The 17,993-nt window shown below is 54.2% G+C and overlaps 9 protein-coding genes across 9 annotated transcripts; 3 read left to right on the forward strand and 6 right to left on the reverse strand.

The window, feature by feature from the left end:
- Positions 1–242: 242 nt before the first annotated feature.
- ColSpa_02349 (uncharacterized protein) lies at positions 243–799 on the forward strand (the record flags this gene model as incomplete). The annotated part of the gene is made up of 2 exons (XM_049268561.1): positions 243–571; positions 676–799. The coding sequence occupies 2 exons, from the start codon at positions 243–245 to the stop codon at positions 797–799; spliced, it is 453 nt and encodes a 150-aa protein (XP_049124518.1).
- A 499-nt stretch (positions 800–1,298) lies between these two features.
- Positions 1,299–2,175, reverse strand: ColSpa_02350 (translocation protein sec72; the record flags this gene model as incomplete). Its single annotated transcript, XM_049268562.1, has 3 exons — positions 1,299–1,583; positions 1,649–1,953; positions 2,070–2,175. The coding sequence occupies 3 exons, from the start codon at positions 2,173–2,175 to the stop codon at positions 1,299–1,301; spliced, it is 696 nt and encodes a 231-aa protein (XP_049124519.1).
- Positions 2,176–3,114: 939 nt separating this feature from the next.
- On the forward strand, positions 3,115–5,216 carry ColSpa_02351 (nuclear protein localization protein 4; the record flags this gene model as incomplete). Its single annotated transcript, XM_049268563.1, has 4 exons — positions 3,115–3,198; positions 3,253–3,377; positions 3,427–4,903; positions 4,953–5,216. 4 exons carry the CDS (start codon positions 3,115–3,117, stop codon positions 5,214–5,216), a joined length of 1,950 nt encoding a protein of 649 aa, XP_049124520.1.
- Positions 5,217–6,643: 1,427 nt separating this feature from the next.
- Positions 6,644–8,220, reverse strand: ColSpa_02352 (carbamoyl-phosphate synthase arginine-specific large chain; the record flags this gene model as incomplete). The annotated part of the gene is made up of 2 exons (XM_049268564.1): positions 6,644–6,751; positions 6,817–8,220. 2 exons carry the CDS (start codon positions 8,218–8,220, stop codon positions 6,644–6,646), a joined length of 1,512 nt encoding a protein of 503 aa, XP_049124521.1.
- Positions 8,221–8,431: 211 nt separating this feature from the next.
- Positions 8,432–9,544, reverse strand: ColSpa_02353 (uncharacterized protein; the record flags this gene model as incomplete). Its single annotated transcript, XM_049268565.1, has 2 exons — positions 8,432–8,940; positions 8,974–9,544. The coding sequence occupies 2 exons, from the start codon at positions 9,542–9,544 to the stop codon at positions 8,432–8,434; spliced, it is 1,080 nt and encodes a 359-aa protein (XP_049124522.1).
- A 256-nt stretch (positions 9,545–9,800) lies between these two features.
- ColSpa_02354 (carbamoyl-phosphate synthase arginine-specific large chain) lies at positions 9,801–11,936 on the reverse strand (the record flags this gene model as incomplete). The annotated part of the gene is made up of 2 exons (XM_049268566.1): positions 9,801–11,536; positions 11,597–11,936. The coding sequence occupies 2 exons, from the start codon at positions 11,934–11,936 to the stop codon at positions 9,801–9,803; spliced, it is 2,076 nt and encodes a 691-aa protein (XP_049124523.1).
- A 1,403-nt stretch (positions 11,937–13,339) lies between these two features.
- Positions 13,340–14,939, reverse strand: ColSpa_02355 (phenylalanine--tRNA ligase alpha subunit; the record flags this gene model as incomplete). Its single annotated transcript, XM_049268567.1, has 2 exons — positions 13,340–14,488; positions 14,544–14,939. 2 exons carry the CDS (start codon positions 14,937–14,939, stop codon positions 13,340–13,342), a joined length of 1,545 nt encoding a protein of 514 aa, XP_049124524.1.
- Positions 14,940–15,467: 528 nt separating this feature from the next.
- On the forward strand, positions 15,468–15,987 carry ColSpa_02356 (uncharacterized protein; the record flags this gene model as incomplete). Its single annotated transcript, XM_049268568.1, has 3 exons — positions 15,468–15,724; positions 15,779–15,890; positions 15,949–15,987. The coding sequence occupies 3 exons, from the start codon at positions 15,468–15,470 to the stop codon at positions 15,985–15,987; spliced, it is 408 nt and encodes a 135-aa protein (XP_049124525.1).
- Positions 15,988–16,617: 630 nt separating this feature from the next.
- Positions 16,618–17,826, reverse strand: ColSpa_02357 (RNA exonuclease 3; the record flags this gene model as incomplete). The annotated part of the gene is made up of 1 exon (XM_049268569.1): positions 16,618–17,826. The coding sequence occupies one exon, from the start codon at positions 17,824–17,826 to the stop codon at positions 16,618–16,620; it is 1,209 nt and encodes a 402-aa protein (XP_049124526.1).
- Between the last annotated feature and the right edge of the window lie 167 nt (positions 17,827–17,993).

Consider the following 17,993-nt stretch of genomic DNA (forward strand, 5'->3'; position numbering starts at 1 on the left):
ACGCTCTTCATCACCTCATCCTTACCGAATCACTTCCGCCATCGAACTTCTTCATCTGTACTACCTGCTGAACGCCTTGATACCCTCTCCGCCCAACCCAAAATACCTGAAATCTTCTGAAAACTACATCCTATCTGGGCCAAGCAAGTTTTCCCTCGGGAGACCTGCGAAGGGAACAGGTCGAGAATAGGACAGACTCAAGGGCAGGAGAGAAGGACCAGAAACAACAGACAGTCAAGAAGATGGCAACCAGACACCACCACACAACCAACGGCGGCATCGGTAACCGGCGAGCGGCCCGCAACGCGGCGTTCCAGGAGAAGATACGGCAGATGCGCCTCCCCCTTGCCCCGCTTGTGCAGATGTCAACGGGCGCTGTCCACCCGGCCTTCCCCGCGACGCTGCTCAACTTCTGGCTCCTCACCGAGGCCCAGCTCGATGACCTCGCCCGCTTCTACCACCAGCGCAGCCCCTCGCCCTGGTCCGGGCAATACCCCTGCCCCATCACCTGGCAGTCGGGCCTCAGCCTTGAGGAGAAACGTCGGAAGATTGGAAAGTTTATTGGTCTCAGGTATGTTGTGAACGAGGCGGCTGGCGAGTGTGCCATGGTAGGCGCCTTGCTGGTCTACCTCACCTCAACCCCTTTGAGAACCTTCAACTAACTGAATTTTCCAGAGGTTGCGACACGCCTATCCGCATACGCATCAAGACCGAGGAGCAGATCATGGAGGAGGCGCGGCAGGCGAGGCTAGCAGAGGACGAGGCGGCTCTGCGGAGGAAGATGCCTTGGTACTCATAAGCGCCGAGTCCTTGTGGTTCAGTTTTGGGGTTCATTGGCGGATACGTACATAGCCAGCTGCTGTTGCTTTTTCTTTGCTTTTTTGTCTTACCTGTTTTGTTGCATGGCATTGCGTTGATATCACAGCACATCAAGGCGTTGGCGGCGGCGGGGTTCACGACATCCAATAGAGATAGACCGGCCCCCTTTTGGGTTCAAAGATGGAGAGCGCAAGGGGAAAACCCTTAAAAGTATTTTGAGACTCTCAGTTCATTCATAATGCGAAAACTTCCCTGACCGTGACCCTTAACGCCTAACGCAACCGGGCAGCCGTCGAATGCTCTTGATTCTTTGCCGCTTTGCCGTATCATACACCGGGGGGGGGGGATGAGGTATCTAAAGACGATGAGGGATGATGCGGAGCGCTGAGCCCACATTTGGAGGGGTCGGGGATGAATGCGTGTCGATGGGGAATAAACGATTTTTGCTGTAAGAGGGGGAAAAGGCAATGCACGTCTGTCTATTTCTTGCCCTTCTTCTTCTTGGAGGGTGTGCCGGTGGTGCTGGAATCCACGAGAACGGCGTCGCCGTCCACACTAGGCGGGGCGGTCGAGCTCTTCTCGGACTCGTCGAGCTCCTTCATGAAGTCGGTCTGGATCGTCGCCCTGCGCTTCTCCCACCATGCCTTTTCCTGCTCCACAGTATTCGAAACCTCCTCGAGGCGGTTGCGCACAATGGTGTTGGCGGCGATCTCGTTGGCGGACTGGAAGATGGATTGGCCCCAGTTGGGGGCGAGGGCATTGGCCTGGTCAAAGATTAGCGTGTCTTTCTATTGCGACGTTCGCCCAAACTTAGAAGGGGTGTACGAACTTCCATCACGACATCGCGCAGCTCATCCTCCATCTCCTTCTCTGCGCGCTGGAAGCGCTGCCACAGGTCATCGCCGACGCTCCCCCGTTGCAGCAACGTGCTGCAGGCCTGCTTGGCGGATCGGATCTGGACCAGACGGTGGATGTCCTCGACGGCGCGGCGGAGGAGAGCGGCCTTGATGACGGTGGAGGGGATCTTGGGGGCCTTCTCCTGGCCCTCTTCGGGGGATTCGAGGTGCAGCAGAGACAGGTAGATGTTGCGTTGGAGATGAGGACCGAACCAAGGAGCGAGGTTGGCGCTTTGAGCTAAAAGAAGAGACGGATCAGTAACGGTGAATTGTCGCGCGCGCACGCAAAGGGTGAAATCATGGACATCGTCCTTCAAGTCTGGGTTGGCGGGTGGAGGCGGGCATAGGACATACTGGCTTTGCGCTTTCTGTAGATCGTGGAAAAGGTCATGAAAACGCCACCGAGAACGGTCAGGTAGGCGAAAGGGAGCACAAGGCTCATCCAGTCGACGTCGAACATGGCTGTGGTTGTTTCGGCGCTCTCGTAAGGATCGTGGTGGGGGAGAAAAAGGAAGAGAAAGAAGGCGAACGAGGGACAAGGAAATTTGTAGTGTTGCGGACGTCCAGTCGGTCGTGTTGATGAAGCGTGTCCAGTACTGTATGACAGGACAGCTTGCTGGTCGCATTGGACGGGACTCTTTTTTTGGCTGCCCACCCATGCATGGGCTAAAGATGGGCCCGCTGCTTTACCGGATCCCGCTCCTGGGGCTTGTTGCGCTACGACTCTATTTGATCTTGATTATTACGACGCTTCATCTTTTCTTTGATTAATTATTCCGATGTTTGGAGAACACATGCTTCATCAAAACGAATGCTCTGTCGGGTTTTTTCGTTCTTTCTCCCACAGTTCCTTCAGGTTGATGAAAGCGGCCGGTAAAGCAGCATCTTCTAGACAGGGGTACTAGGTAGGATACCATAAGGTTGCACATGAAGCGCAAGTGTGGCTGCTCCATCGTGTTCTCCCGTTCAAGCCACCCTAGCTAGGAAAGTCCGTTTCCCATTGCCCCCTGCCGGGCGGTGAATCAGCTATGCCAGGGGCCGCTGAAGGAACGTGCACCATCCCCTCCGTCGTTTTGCCGGCCCCACACCAAGGCACCACCTCTGATGACGCTGTTCTACGGTGCGGCGGCGATTCACTCAGTGTCAAGTCCTGGAGCTCCTACCCATCCCACTAAGCAACAGCAACAGCTACTACAAACTCGAGCTTTCTTTCCACCACCTTCCTCCACCACACGTCCTTTTTGCGCCTCATACCCCAAAACGAACGACCGGATAAAGGGACATGGGCTCATTCCGCTGACGACGACACCTCTATAGACTTCCTTATTTAATTACTATACCCATCGTCCATTTCTCCACCTACATTCACCCTCGCACAGCTTCGTTGAAGCCGCTCAATATGCTTCTCAGACTTCGAGGGCCCGACGGCATGAGCCGTCTGACCATCGACAAGGACGCCTCGTTCGGCGAGCTTGGTCGCTTGGTAAGAGACATCCTGCAAGCTGTCGGCAGCCTTTCCTTTTCTTAACCCTTGTAGCTGCTTCCGAACCTTCCAAAGACCGTCGACCCGAACACCATTACCCTTTCCAACGCTCCGACAGGCGGCGACGCCAAGAACCTAGTCGAGATCGCGGCTTTCAAGGTCGGGCAAATTGGACTGAAGTAAGATGATGCTGAACCCCGGGGCTTGAGTGCAAGCTGACAGTTGCAGACATGGCGACCTCATTTTCATCAACTACCAACACCAGGACAGCCAGGCGAACGGCGACACCAACGGCACTCAACCTCCTCTCGCATCGTCGAACCGCCTAAATGGCAAGCCCATCCTTCCCACCGAAGACCTACCGATCGACCCCTTGCCTGTGACGACGCCGTCCGAGAAGATCAAGAACCCCTGGGAAGTGGTCAAGCAGCACCCATTGGATGATCGGTTAGATAAGAAGGATGGCAAGATCCCGAGAGGTCGCGACAAGATGTGTCGTCATGGTCCGAAGGGCATGTGCGACTACTGCATGCCTTTGGATCCGTTCAACGCCAAGTATCTCGACGAAAAGAAGATCAAGTATCTGTCATTCCACTCATATCTTCGCAAAATCAACTCCGCCACAAACAAGCCCGAGCTCGGAAGCTCCTTCATTCCTCCTCTCGTTGAGCCGTACTTCAGAGTCAAACGAGACTGTCCTTCAGGACACCCTCAGTGGCCTGAAGGTATCTGCACCAAGTGCCAACCCAGCGCCATCACGCTGCAGCCTCAGTCGTTCCGAATGGTCGATCATGTAGAATTTTCGTCTCCAGCGATTATCGACACCTTCATTGACGCATGGAGAAAGACGGGCGGCCAAAGACTGGGTATTATGTACGGGCGGTACACGGAATACGAAGTCGTGCCTCTTGGTATCAAAGCGGTGGTGGAGGCCATCTATGAGCCACCCCAGGTTGATGAGATAGATGGCATCTCACTGAACGCCTGGGAGAACCAGAAGGATATCGACGAGGTTGCAAGACTGTGTGGACTGCAGCAGGTTGGCGTCATTTTCACCGATCTTCTTGACGCTGGGGCTGGTGACGGATCAGTCGTGTGCAAGCGGCACGCTGATTCGTACTTCTTGTCTTCTCAAGAAATTTGTTTCATCTCACGTTTGCAGGCTCAGCATCCGAAGCCCACTAAGTGGAGCGACACTGGGAAGTTTGGCTCCGACTTCGTCACATGCATCATTTCAGGCAACGAGTCGGGAGAGATCTCAATCTCATCATACCAAGCGTCCAATGACGCCGTCGAGATGGTACGCGCGGACATCATTGAGCCCTCAGCCGACCCCAACGCCATGCTCGTCCGGGAAGAAGAGGAAGACGACGGATCTACCAGCCGAACAAGATACATTCCCGAGGTTTTCTACCGCAGGATCAATGAGTACGGCGCAAACGTTCAGGAGAACGCCAAACCCTCGTTTCCCGTCGAGTATCTTTTCGTGACCTTGACTCACGGTTTCCCGGATGAGTCCAAGCCTACCTTCACGCAACTAGGTTTTCCCATCGAGAATCGCGAATACATGGGTGAAAGCCAGGAACACTCTGCGGCGGCTAGGATGCTCAAGTTCTCCGGAGGGCAGAAGCCAGCGGAAGGCGGCCTTGAAATGTCCAACTTCCATCTGCTCTGCTTCATCCACCAGATGGGCATCCTTTCAAAGGTGTGTAACCTACGTTACTGTCGAACTTTCTTACTGACATTATCTCTAGGACGAGGAGTCACTGTTGTGTCGCGTTGCGTCGCAGCACGACCTTGCAGATACGTATCAGCTGCGATCTACCGAAGGCTGGCAGACTTTGCAGGCCATTCTGCAATCGACCGGTGAGCGAATCCCCAAGCGCCCACGGCAGTCCGAGGGCCATCCTGCTTCCAATGAATTGCATGATCCTTCTCGCCGCCAGTCTGGCACCACGGAACCACTTGCTAAACGATTTGCTGCCTTCAGGCTGAACGAGCGTCGCCCACCTCGGTAAGCAGAGCAGTAATCGTGAGATTTGCTCTGTTATCCCATGCGGTTGTATGCAAACGGCCTACGTGAGCGACGATATGATGCGTCACACGAGTTCTCGTGAGCTTCTTCGAGGTCTACTCGGCGACGGAAAAGGACTGGGAACGTCTACTCGTTCAATCGGTCAAAAAGGCTCGATCGGCCTGGTGTTGGGTGGTTCAGGAAGCATATTGGCATGGAAGGCACAAATGGTCTTTTCACAGGAGGTGATACAAAGGCGTCTGCAGCTAAACAGTCACTTCGAGAAAGGTACCTTAGAGGAATGGAATCTCTGAACAAGCTTGGTTGCTTTGCTGTTACTAATGCGTGTGATGCCCAAAAATACGTTTTCAACTTCCTTAGGTGGTAACTACCTATGCGGGAAGGGGGGATTTGGACAGTGCCTAGCCATGCTGTCTCTGCACTGACCTTAAGGATAAGCAGGACCTGCCTGACACAGTAGGTGCGGAATGTCGCTCCTGTTATTGACAGCTCCTTTCTTCAGACCAAGGACCTTCATAGTGGCCTTTCGCTTGTCATTATGACGACCTCTGGTCATTCTGGCTGGGCTGACACTAATTGTAACCATTATCCTCTTTCTTCATATAGCGAAGAGAGTGATGTTGATCACTGTTAGGAACAGGAAATCATCTACTTCACAATATATGCAGTCTGTACAAAATGGATATTATATACCTTTTATATCAACAGTACACTACTCATTTAGCGCTCACTGTCTAACCCCCATCCTGGAGAGGTAGCTCAGAAGTCTTAGGGAGCAAACGGATGTTTCACACACATACACAAAAACAAACAGTAGTCTCTTAACATTTGACTGTGTCATCCTTTAACACAGGCTCGCTAATGTAGGTTTTCGGCCTTGGTGATCTGCTTGTTGAAGGAATCGGTAATGTACCAGGCCTTGGCAACCCTGTTAGGGATATCCATTACGCGGTCCATGGTGGTCTGGTCAAGGTTCGCAGGGGGTACAAGAAGAAGATCAGCTCGACAGGTGTAAACCTCCTGCTGCCTGCCTTCACCTCTGTCGTCTCTCTAGTATTATAGCTTGTAGCTGGACCAGGAAGGACAACAGGGACCAGGAAGGATAACAGAGGCCAGGGACGATAGCGATACAAGGGACAAGAGCATTAGAAGCAATGAAAGAGGCATCAAGCGCATAAAGTCTTTCGGACACGTTTTTTTCTCTTTCGGTTGTTAATTAAACGAAACGAAGAATAAACACTTGTTTTTTGTTCCCCCCTCCCGATATCACACCATCGCCAGTCGCTGATTCGAGGTCTTTTTTTTCAGAAAGTAGATTTCCGGCTATCCTAGAACTCCGTAGAAAATGAAACAAAAAGAGAAGGAGGAAGGCAGCCCTTTTCACTTTTTTGGTTTGCTTGTGGGTAGTATTTACAACGGCTTGCCGCCGAGGAACTCAGACCAGCGGCGGACTTCGGAGGGAATTCCCTCCTTGCGGGGCAGTTTCTCGCTCATGCACTGGGCAAAGAGCATGGCAGTCTGAAAGATTTGTTAGTCATCGTTCGTGTGGGATTGGAGGGAACATGTCTTGGGGGGTTGCTTACTTTGGGCTCCATGAATAGGGGAACGCCAAAGTCGACGGCGTTGCGGCGCATGACGTAGTCAACGTCCATGACGGTCTTGCCGCGGGCCTGGGCCAGGTTGAAGACACCGCGGATGTCGTACTTCTGGAAGACCTCGCGAAGGGCGCGCTTGTCCTCCTTGGGGAACTCGATTACGTCGACGGTGATCTTGCCCTTGGCGGTCGACTCGAGGAACTCCTTGACCTCGTTGTCGGCGGCGTACAGCTTGTAACCCATGGGAGCAAGGTAGTTGACAACCGTGGGGAGCCACTCCTTGTTCAGCTGGCCACCGAAGAGGAGACCTTCGCCGGGCTCAGGCATACGGAAGTTCATGGTCGACTGCAGGGAGGTCCAGTAGGCCTCAACGAGGTCCTTGCCAAAGCAGGCAATCTCACCGGTGGAGGCCATCTCGACGCCGAGGAAGGGGTCGGCGCCGGCGAGACGGGTCCAGGAGAACTGGGGCACCTTGGTAGCGAGGTAGTCACGCTTAACGGCCATGAGGTCGACAGGCTCGGGGACCTGCTGGCCGACAAGAGCCTTGGTGGCAACGTCGATGAAGTTGGTGCCGAGGACCTTGCTGACGAAGGGGAATGAACGAGAGGCACGGAGGTTGCACTCGATGACCTTCAACGCAGGCTCACCACCCTCAGGGTTCTCGGCCTTGATGATCTGCATGTTGAAGGGACCGGTGATGCGCCAGGCCTTGGCAACCCTCTCGGCGATATCCTTGACGCGGTCCATGGTGGTCTGGTCAAGGTTTGCAGGAGGGAGGACAAGAGTGGCGTCACCGGAGTGAACACCAGCCTGCTCGACGTGCTCACTGACAGCGTGAAGAATCAGGTTGCCCTCGGAAGCGACACCGTCGACATCGATCTCCTGGGCACCCTCAATGAACTTGCTGATGACTACAGGGTGGTCGGGAGACACGTTGGCGGCGGCCTCAAGCTTCTCCTTCAGGTCCTCCTTGCTGTGGATGACAGTCATAGCGGCGCCGGAGAGGACATAACTGGGGCGAACAAGCACGGGGTATCCGACTTGGTCAGCAAAGGCCTCGGCCTCCTGGACGGAGGTGAGCTCCTCCCATGCGGGCTGGTCGATGCCAATGCTGTCGAGGATCTCGGAGAACTTCTGCCTGTCCTCGGCCTTGTCAATGTCCCTTGGGTCGGTTCCGAGAACCTTGGCACCTCCGGTCTCCTGGAGACGGAGCGCGATATTTTGGGGGAGTTGGCCACCAACGGAGACCACAACGCCCGAAGCGCTCTCGAGCTCGTAAATATCCATGACACGCTCATAGCTCAACTCCTCGAAGTAGAGTTTATCAGCAGTATCGAAATCGGTGGAATAGGTCTCCGGGTTAAACGATGAGGAAGTTAGCTTATTGTTCATCTAGTTGTTCCGCTCATACAATAATAAACGTCTTTTAGTAACGCCGCTCCATATTATTACTCCCGCTTGTAGAATAATAAACTGCTTTTGGTAACGCCGCTCCATCTAATTACTTCCACTTGCAGAATAATAAACGCCTTCTGGTAACGCCACCCCATTTCTTATGCTTCCACTTGTAAAATAAGATATGTTTTTGGTGACAGCGTCATCCCTAGTGCTTCTCCTTATACAGCAAGACGTTCTGCTGATGACGGGCAGACTTCTCGTGACGAGTGAGATTACTCTGGTTGTGATAGGCAAGATCGCAAGGCTTGCAAACAAAGGGGCTGTCGTTCTGCTTCGACTTGCGGCGATGTTTAGGGGTATTCTCGTGGTTCCGGAGACGCTGCTTGGTTCCGAAGAACAGACCGCACAACTCGCAATGGAAACGCTGCTCTTCCAGCGCCTCCTTGATCTTGGTCTCCTGATACTTTTTGTTCCGGCCAGGATTATTGGCGCGGGATTTGGCCACTCGGACATTGGCCGCGGTGATGTACTCGTCATAGTTCTCGGCCATTTGTTTATAGTGCCAGCTGGAATTGTTCTGAGCTTTCAGGATAAGCCGCTTCTCTTCTCGCTCCTTGGCGAGAGTTTCGAGTTCCTCAGGACTCAAGTCGAACTGGCCAGGGACTCCTTCGTTCAGGGCGGCGTGGCTGCAAAGTCCATCGTATCCGAAGTCTCCTCGCTCGTCCTAGAAGCAGATGTGACCCATACCATAGCCTCCGTGGCGCGCCTTGAGTGCCCAGAAGATGTAGGTAAAGGTAGCTTCTAGAGCAATGAAAAGAAGACGGAAGACGGGGACATCAGAAGCTCCGGGGCGAGGGATCCAGCAAAGAAGACCCTTGTGTGTAATGGTATAGCCGTCTTTTAGGGCGACCTTGATCCATTTAGGAATAAGGAATCCGTCATCGTACTGCTTGAAGCGTAAGGCCACTCCGCCCGCTGTCGGGGTTCCGGTACTAGTTCCGGATCCGATATAGAGGCCAGGCCGACTACCAGGCTTCTCTAGGACGAGGGCGTAAATGCCCCAGCAGTTCTTGGGACCGACGGGGAGACTCTGGAAGAACTGGATCGCAGGAGGAGTGGCAGCCTGAAGAACGGAAAAAAGGCCGGGGGCAAAGGACAAAGAGGCGAGCAGAGCGGTGGATTCGAGGACGTCCAAACTGGAAAAGAAGCGGGCAAAGAGTGTGTTTTTCATAGAAAACGGCGTGTCTTCCAAGCAAGTCCAAGTAACAAGTAGGACGAGCTTGAAAAGCGTACCAGCAGAGTACCGGGGAGAGGGCATGATGATCGTGCAGAGCGTCAAACGATTGGGAAAAGTAGTAGAGCAGTACAGAGCTTTGGGAAAGACGAGGAATGAGGCGGCAGCGAGCGTGAACGACGGGGATGCTGAGGAGAAGAGGGGGGAATGCCAGCGTCGAGAAGAACCAAAAGAAATAGAAGCAACATTGCGTCGAGTAATAGAAGAAGAGCAGCCTCGAGGCTGCCACGCTTGGTGCAGCTTCCGAGCATATTGTTTGGAATGATGAGAGGAAGGAAACTCAAGTCCTACTTACGTTAATGACGACAGTCTTCTTTCCCATCTCGCGCAGGGCCTGGGTGGCGCTGACGGCGCACCAATCGAACTCGACAGAGCTACCAATGCGGTACACGCCGCTACCCAAAATGAGGATGCCATTGTCCTCAAAGGTGACATCGTGGGAAGTAGCGTTGTAAGTCGTGTAGAGGTAGTTGGTGTCGGCGGGGAACTCGGCGGCAAGAGTATCAATCTTCTTGACCCAGGGGCGGATGCCAAAGGCAAGACGAGCGGCGCGCACCTCGTTCTCGGTGCTTCCGACAGCCAGCGCAATCTGGCGATCAGAGAAGCCGAGCTTCTTGGCCTTCATGATTTGGTCCTTCTTCAGATTCTCCAAACTGCCGACGGCCTCGAGACCATGTTGACAGTCAACAAGGTTCTGCAGCTTGTACAGGAACCACTTGTCGATCTTGGTCAACTCGTGAACCTTATCCACAGAGTAGTTCTCGTGGAGCATGGCCTGACCGACGGCGAGCCAGCGACGGTCAGTCGGGTTCTGCAGCTCGTGGTCGAGGTCCTCGAACTTGTCGCCCTGGAAGCCAACGAACCTGGGATCAACCTGGCGAATAGCCTTCTGGAAAGACTCTTCAAAGGTACGTCCGATAGCCATGACCTCACCGACAGACTTCATGGCACTGCCGATGTCACGCTTGACGTGCTGGAACTTGGAAAGATCCCAACGGGGAATCTTGGTGACGATGTAGTCAAGGGAAGGCTCAAAGTTTGCGGTCGTAGTCTTGGTGACAGCGTTGGGGAGCTCAGGGAGGCTGTGGCCCAGGCCGATCTTGGCGGCGGTGTACGCAAGGGGGTATCCGGTGGCCTTGGAGGCCAAAGCAGAAGAACGAGAAAGACGGGCATTGACCTCAATGACACGGTAGTCGAGGCCGTCAGGCTGGAGCGCGTACTGAACGTTGCACTCTCCCACGACGCCAAGATGACGAACAATCTTGATGGCGGCGGATCGCAGCATGTGATACTCCTCATCGCTCAGGGTTTGACTGGGAGCAACGACGATACTGTCTCCAGTGTGAATGCCCAAGGGGTCGAAGTTCTCCATGTTGCAAACAGTAATGCAGTTGTTGTTCGCGTCACGGACGACCTCGTACTCAACCTCCTTCCAGCCCTTCAGCGACTTCTCAACCAAGATTTGGGGAGACAGGGTGAGAGAGCGGGCAGCCATGTTGCGGAGCTCCTCCTCGTTGTTTGCGAAACCGGAACCCAAACCACCGAGCGCGTAGGCGGCACGGACGATGATGGGATATCCGACCTTCTCGGCGGCGTCGAGAGCCTCCTCAATGGTCCCGACAGCGATCGACTTGGCAATGGGGATGTCGATCTCGTCAAGGGCGCGAGCAAAAAGGTCGCGGTCCTCACTGGTCTCAAGAGTCTTGACGCTGGTTCCAAGGACCTTGACGCCGTACTTCTCAAAGAGACCCATGCGCTGCATCTGAACACCGAGGTTCAGGGCAGTCTGGCCACCAAAGGAGAGGAAGATACCATCGGGCTTCTCCTTCTCGATAACGTACGTCACATATTCCGGGGTGACGGGCAGGTAGTAGACCTCGTCGGCGAGCGTGTGGTTGGTCTGGATGGTGGCAATGTTCGGGTTAATGAGGACGGACTTAACGCCCGCCTCCTTCAGAGCCTTCAGAGCCTGCGATCCTTCATGGCGAGTCTTGTTAGCCCAGGGCTCCTCGATGTCTGTGACTCATTTTCCTCTGCGCGCACAAAGAGAGTACAGAGCCGGGGAGTAAAACAAACCTGAGTAGTCAAACTCTCCAGCCTGGCCAATGGCAAGACCACCGCTGCCAATGACCAAGACCTTCTTGACGTCGACGCCGGCAGAAGGCTTGATTGCGCCGCTCTCAAGATAAGCCTTGGGGTTCGGCGCAGGTTGCGCGGCACTGGGACGAAGCGCGCTCGAGGAGAAGAGGCGCTTCTGGAGCAACTTCGCGCTGCTGTTCTGGACTTGAGCCCTGGCCAGGCCGTTGGAGGCGGCGAGGGTGAAGTTGCGGCCGGTCAGAGCTGTCGGGACTCGTCGACCATGTCGGAGGACGGCCGGAGCTCGACCTGCCAAAGAACTTGACATGGCCGACGGCATTGTGATGGTCTCAAGGTGCCAATGCAACAAAGACCTGTGAGAAGAGAGAGATCACTCGAGGTCAGAGCCAATTGAATGGTTTTAGGACCAGGAGAGAGAGTATAGCTAAGATGGCCGCCGGTTTGAAGGATTGTGACTCTTTCTCTAAGCTTTGCTAAGGTTGTGGGGAGGGAAGACGACGGTAAATGTCCTCGTCTTCAGCGACAAAAGGCGGCCCCGAGACGTGATAAGATAAGGAAATTTTTCGTTGTTGAATTGGCCGATCGGGGGGGGCCCAACAACGACTCACAACGCTAACTAGGGTAGTATCACAGCCGTCTCTTTTCTCAAGGACCCGTTCGCGGTCCAGGGACCACTTCGGCGCCGTTATCGCAGGTTTCTGCGTCACCGCAGTGACACACCCACGGCCATGCATGCATGCATACGGCACCCCTCAACCAGCCTCTGGCGAAAAACTCTTACAATGCAAGAGATACCAGAACAAAGTTTTACGAAGGGGTTCAGAACGACGCTGTTAAAACTCTCAGCACCGCATCCTTACTGAACTGTGTGACGGTGCCCCAAGCAGTCCCCTTCCTCACTAAGAGCGATTTGCACTGCTGCTGTGCCCACAGACGAAGAGCTCGAGGTGCCCAGACTTTTGCTAGTAGCTTGGACTCTATGCACTGAGTCACGGCCTCTCTCGCTCATCTTGGGATGGAAACTCGTTACACAAATGATTGACGAGATGGAGAAGCCGGGGGACTGTTCCCCGTGCTGTGACTCCAGCAACTCCAGTCCCCTGCAAGGAACATCGAGTGACTCACGGTGTGCGCTTCCTACGACTCCAGTGTATTTTCCCAACTCCCCACGCTCTCTAACCCTTTCGCACCGGAGGAGGCACTGCACGCACCTTTTCGTCTTGATCGAGGGTCCGAGCTTCTTACTGTTTGGGTTACGATCTGACGTTTGGCTACGCCCCGCTACATCTGACATGTGCCCCGCTATTGGCACCTCCTGATCCCCAGAGGGGGGGCTTGTGAACTTCGCTCTCACCCATTGGCCAATGCCACCAAGCAGCCCTAGGAAATGCCGCTGGAAGACTCGGGTGAGGCCGAATCGGTAATGGCGTCGATGATGCCGATGAAGGAAGCGTTAATTTGTCATGAGGATCATCTGGCAACCCTTGCTAGACAGCGACGCCTCATTTAACACGCAAACTCACAAGAGTCGTGGGGCGGGGCATCTGAACAACCTAGTTGGGTGTCGGCTTCGCGGTAAAATATCCGCAATAATAATGCAAATGCACTTATGCAGCATGACCTTTCAAAACGTGATTGGTATTCCATTCGCCAACATATGCCAGCCCAAGCGCATTTCATGTAAGTCGTGTCCCTTTTTTCTACTTTTCCATGCCAGTTTGTCTAGTTCTTCTCTAACCTCACCGCCGGGTTTCTCTCAATGAAGTTCAGATCCACCTTGTGTCCCAGCAGCTCGCGAATGTTGGAGATACCATACTTGATCATGGTCGGTCTCTCCAAGCTCAAGCCCCAACCGTACACTCTCATGTCCTTAGGCAACCCCATGGCCTCAAGCATCTCCGGTCTGAACATGCCGCTGTTGCCGATCTCGACGAGCTTGTTCAGGCCCTTATGGAAGCTGAAAATCTCCATGCTCGGCTCGGTGTAGGGGTTGTAAGCAGGCTTGAACTTGATGTCTGTAATGCCCATCTTGTTGAAGAAGATCTCCATGAACTCCATCAAACCGCCCAGTGTCAGACCGTAGTCCGCAATGACACCTTCAACCTGATGGAACTCGGCCAGATGCGTGGCATCGACACTCTCATTGCGGAAGACTCTGTCAATAGAGAAGTACCGGGCTGGTGGAGGTCTGCCATCCGGGCCCTTCTTAGAAGCCAGTTGATGGAGGATTGCCGTGGAGATGGCTGTTGTATGTGTGCGGAGAACAAGTCTCTGGGCCTCGTCCGCAGCCCAGGGGTAACGGTAACCGATCGAGCCAAACTTGCCGTCCTGGTGGACCTGCTTGACGTTCTCCCAGTATGTCTCGTAGTCCTTCTTGTCATCCGCCGACTCAGGGCCAGGCTTGTCTGCCACCTTGGGATCTGAGATGTAGAAGGTATCCTGAAGGTCTCTTGCGGGATGCTGTTGGGGAACAAACAAGGCGTCGAAGTTCCAGAAACCGGACTCAACGAACTTGCTGGTAGGCATCTCCTCGAAGCCCATCTCGAAGAAGATTTGACGGAACTCGTGGCGGACCTTGTTGAGGGGGTGCAGCGCGCCAGCGTTCTGGTCAGCTCCAAGAGCCTTGAAGTTGTACGGCTTGAAGTTGGCCGTCTTCCATGATCCAGATGTAATCATGTCGGCCGTAAGGTCGGTCTCTTCCTTCTTGATTTCCAAGGCGAACTCGGGTCCCTTCTGGATCTTGAAAGTAATGACCTTCTGGGTCTTGATGAGCTTGCGCTTTTTCAACTCGGTAATAATCTTGGGCTCGTGGGTGCCCGTCTTCTGGATCTGCTGGAGCTGGGCTTGGGTAACGTCTTCAATCGATTCGGTCTGCGTGCGACTGGTCAGCAAGTGTTCAGGCAGCACTTGTAATCCTCAAACTTACAGACGCAACAAGCTTGCCGTCGCTACCCTTCTTGATCCACTTCTCCTTGAAAGCCTTGCCCTGGCCGACCTTTGTCACGTTCTTGTCGCCCACGGCAGCCTCAAGCTCTTGCACCGTCAACCCCTCCATTGCTTTGCGGACAGCTTCGAAGACGCGGGCTTCATGACTGCCATGCTCCGCAATTTGTTTGCCCTCTGCCTCAAGAACCGCTTCCTCTCGGTCAATTGACTCGTATGTCACCATGGAACGGCTGGCGAGTCGGTCCAGCGCCGCCTTGATGTCGACGAACTGGAACTCGGGGAAATGCTCGGCAGACAGGATGGGATCCTTCTTGGACAAAGCAAGAAGGATCTGGGACGTGAGGTCCCCAGAAGGACCGTTGCTCGCCGTCGCCATGGTTGCGTGTGCTGGTGTCTTGCAAATGTGACTTGCACGTTGGATTGTCAGTCTTCGGCTCGTTGAGTCAGAGGGGCAGTTGTGAGTTAGGCGGGAACTCCTGGCAGAAATTTGGCCGCCACGGTCGAATCGGAGGGGAGTGTGGACCCTGCGCGGGACAGAAGGAGGGGTCCTCGTATCAAAGATTCTCCCTCTTCCGAGTACACGGCACCGCTTGCGCTTAATGAGCCCCATCCATCAGGAGCTGCACTCAAGGGGCCAGAGCGTCCGTGCAGCTTTTTCTGTTCGACAGCAGCTTGTCCCAGCTGTGGCGTCACTCTCGGCATCCCTGCAGCTGGATTTGGTCGTCGCTTATCCACAACTGTCGACGTCAAGTTCCAACGGTCAAACATCCTCACACATGTTTCCATCTTGAACAACAGTCTCTCTGTTTTGAGCTTATCCAATTCCAAACTTCTGGAGTATGTGAAGCGTCGCTCGTCGCCACGCTGCATGATTCTCCGCCGACATCAATGAGGCCGACGAGCTATGGTCGATGATGCCGCGACAGGGACCCTGCCAGGCCGATCGATCCCTCTCGAGGATGAACAACTGGATGGCAGAGGACTTCCGGAGCCGTCGCAGCAAGTCGACGACCCGGAAGTTAGAAACGCTAGGAGGAGGAGGCGACGGAAACATCGGAAGATCAACCCGGGCCTGGCAAGGAAGTTTGACTTCATGACCCAACTGCTACGGAACCTGGATGCCTTGGTCTACGCGGAGCTTTGCACTCTATACTACATGGAGTATGTCATCTATATGCCTTATTTTACAGTGAGATGCGCTGACAATCGAAACAGATGTTCCATTTTCCGCTTCGCGGTCCGCGTATATGGACAACATCATTGGCTTACACCTAAACCCGATGACTACCCGTTGACGATGGAGGCGGCCCGGTCACAGGTCATTTCGGTGTTTGTTCCCAACCTCCTCTGTATTATACTGCACATCTTTACATCATTGCCCACAGCTGGTGAAGCTGCCCGCGGATATCTTCACGGGGGTGTGATTGTCGACTTTATCGGGCAAAAGCCACCGACTTCCAGGTTTACGTTTCTAGCGCTAGATTGCATTATACTGGCTATTCAGTGTTTAATGCTAGCTATCCATTCCGAGCGAGAGAAACTGCGTCCTATCGTTCGACCTATACTGTTTCGATTACCACCGGCACTGCAGGAGACAATTGGAGCGGTATCAACCCAAGACCACGATGCTGAGGAACGAGGGGTGCTGAGGGATGCCCCTGGCTTGGAAACCGAAGGTCCCAACAGTGTGGAGTTGCAGCCTCTACGGCCCAACGGCGATGGCGGACATGAACAAGATGCGGAACGAAGTCGATCCTCGCGACGTCGCTCGTCCCTTCACGCAGCTAGTGGGATGCATCTGTTCGATGTTCTTAGTTCAGGAAACGGCATTGTGGGAGAATTCCACATATCTCACACCATCAGACACGCCACAACAGATTACTGGGGGGCAGCAGGTCATTCGCTCCAAACGCTGGGCTATACAGCAGCATTGACGAGACTTTCAGCGATGAGGAGGATGCCTCAATTAGAACGCAATCAGAGGAATCAAAGGTAGTGCAAATGACAGCACGATATCCAATGGCGACTAAATTTTCATTGCGCTCTCTGGTATCTTAAGCAATCTTGCGACCAACATTACCAACGCCGCTTCCCTTTACCGTAACAAGTATGTCGCCCGACTCGTCGTCATCCACGTCCCTCAAACCCCAACTACTGGCGCCGAACGTCCGCAGGTCCCGCGCAAGTCCTACCATTTCCTCTGTGCCGATGATCTCCCTTCCTATCCTCAATCTTCCTACGTCTTCGGATCCCATCGCCATCAGTGTCAACACTGTGCTAGCAGATGTTTTGGTGACGCAGCCTCCTTGCGCGATGGTCTCCAGCAACTGGTAGGCACAGTTCTTGCCAATGTCCTCAGGAACGACACCACCAACTGGCGGAGCAACAACGTCCGCAGAGTAGAGCACGCCGACGGAGCTTGACTCAGCGACCAAGCTAAGACCAAAACCGATACCTGTCCGCGTCTTTGACTTGTCGGCAGCGGTAACTAGCGGTGCCGTGTCGTATTGCGCCGCGATGTGTATGTCCGAAACCAATGCGTTCAGCACCTCTCGAGCTGAGTGGATCATTCGACTGTTATTGGACGCTGAAACTCCGGTGCAGTATGCGACTCCACGTATCCTCCTTATCTTTCCAGGGTTGCGGTTCAGGTGAAGCGTTTTCGGAAGTCGGACTTGGCTTGCGAATCTGAGTTCCACGACACCACCGCCTCCTCTGCCACCTTTTCCGGGGCAAGATCGCGAGAGGACCCTCAGTTCGATTCTCGCTGGCGGGATTCCGAAGAGTCCAAAAAGAGGCAAGATGGCTGTGCGGAAGGAGTCGACGGAAATGTCGCCCGCCTCAGTCGCCGATGTGATGACACCCGGACCGGTGAATCGGATGTTGACATGGGCCTTCGAGAACGGCGCGAGGAGGCAGATCGGGAGGAGGAAGTAGGTGACACCGCGGGTGTTGTTCGCCGGCAAGTTGTGTTCGATGACGTCGCCGTCGGATGCACCAAAGCCAGCCATGGTTCCGGTGATCAGACCGGGGTGGTATGTGATTGTCGTACCTGTGTACGAGATCTGCATAGAGCTGCCATTGGTGACGGCTTCAAGCAGACGGAGGAATGAAATCTCATGCGGCGCAAGACCAGGATTTGTCGGCGACGAGCTGCGAATCTTGGAGATGTGTACAGGTCGGCCGGTAAGAGTCGAAATGATCAATCGCTGTGCGAAGGATCTGTGTCCTGTAAACCGCAGGTATTCGGGAGCGGAAGCCATCGTGCCGTCGTTTTGCGGTACTGCCAATGCCCGAGACCGAAAAGTGAAGACGAAGGTGGGATCTAGAAAATTATCTTTTTCTGCCTTGGTGTGGCGGCCGATTTCGTTGTATATAGCAGGCGGTGTATGCCTCTGGTGGGTCTTCGATAAGATAAGCCACAGTGATC

This window comes from Colletotrichum spaethianum, assembly GCF_022836535.1.
Source record: "Colletotrichum spaethianum MAFF 239500 DNA, contig04, whole genome shotgun sequence".
Lineage (NCBI taxonomy): Eukaryota > Fungi > Ascomycota > Sordariomycetes > Glomerellales > Glomerellaceae > Colletotrichum > Colletotrichum spaethianum.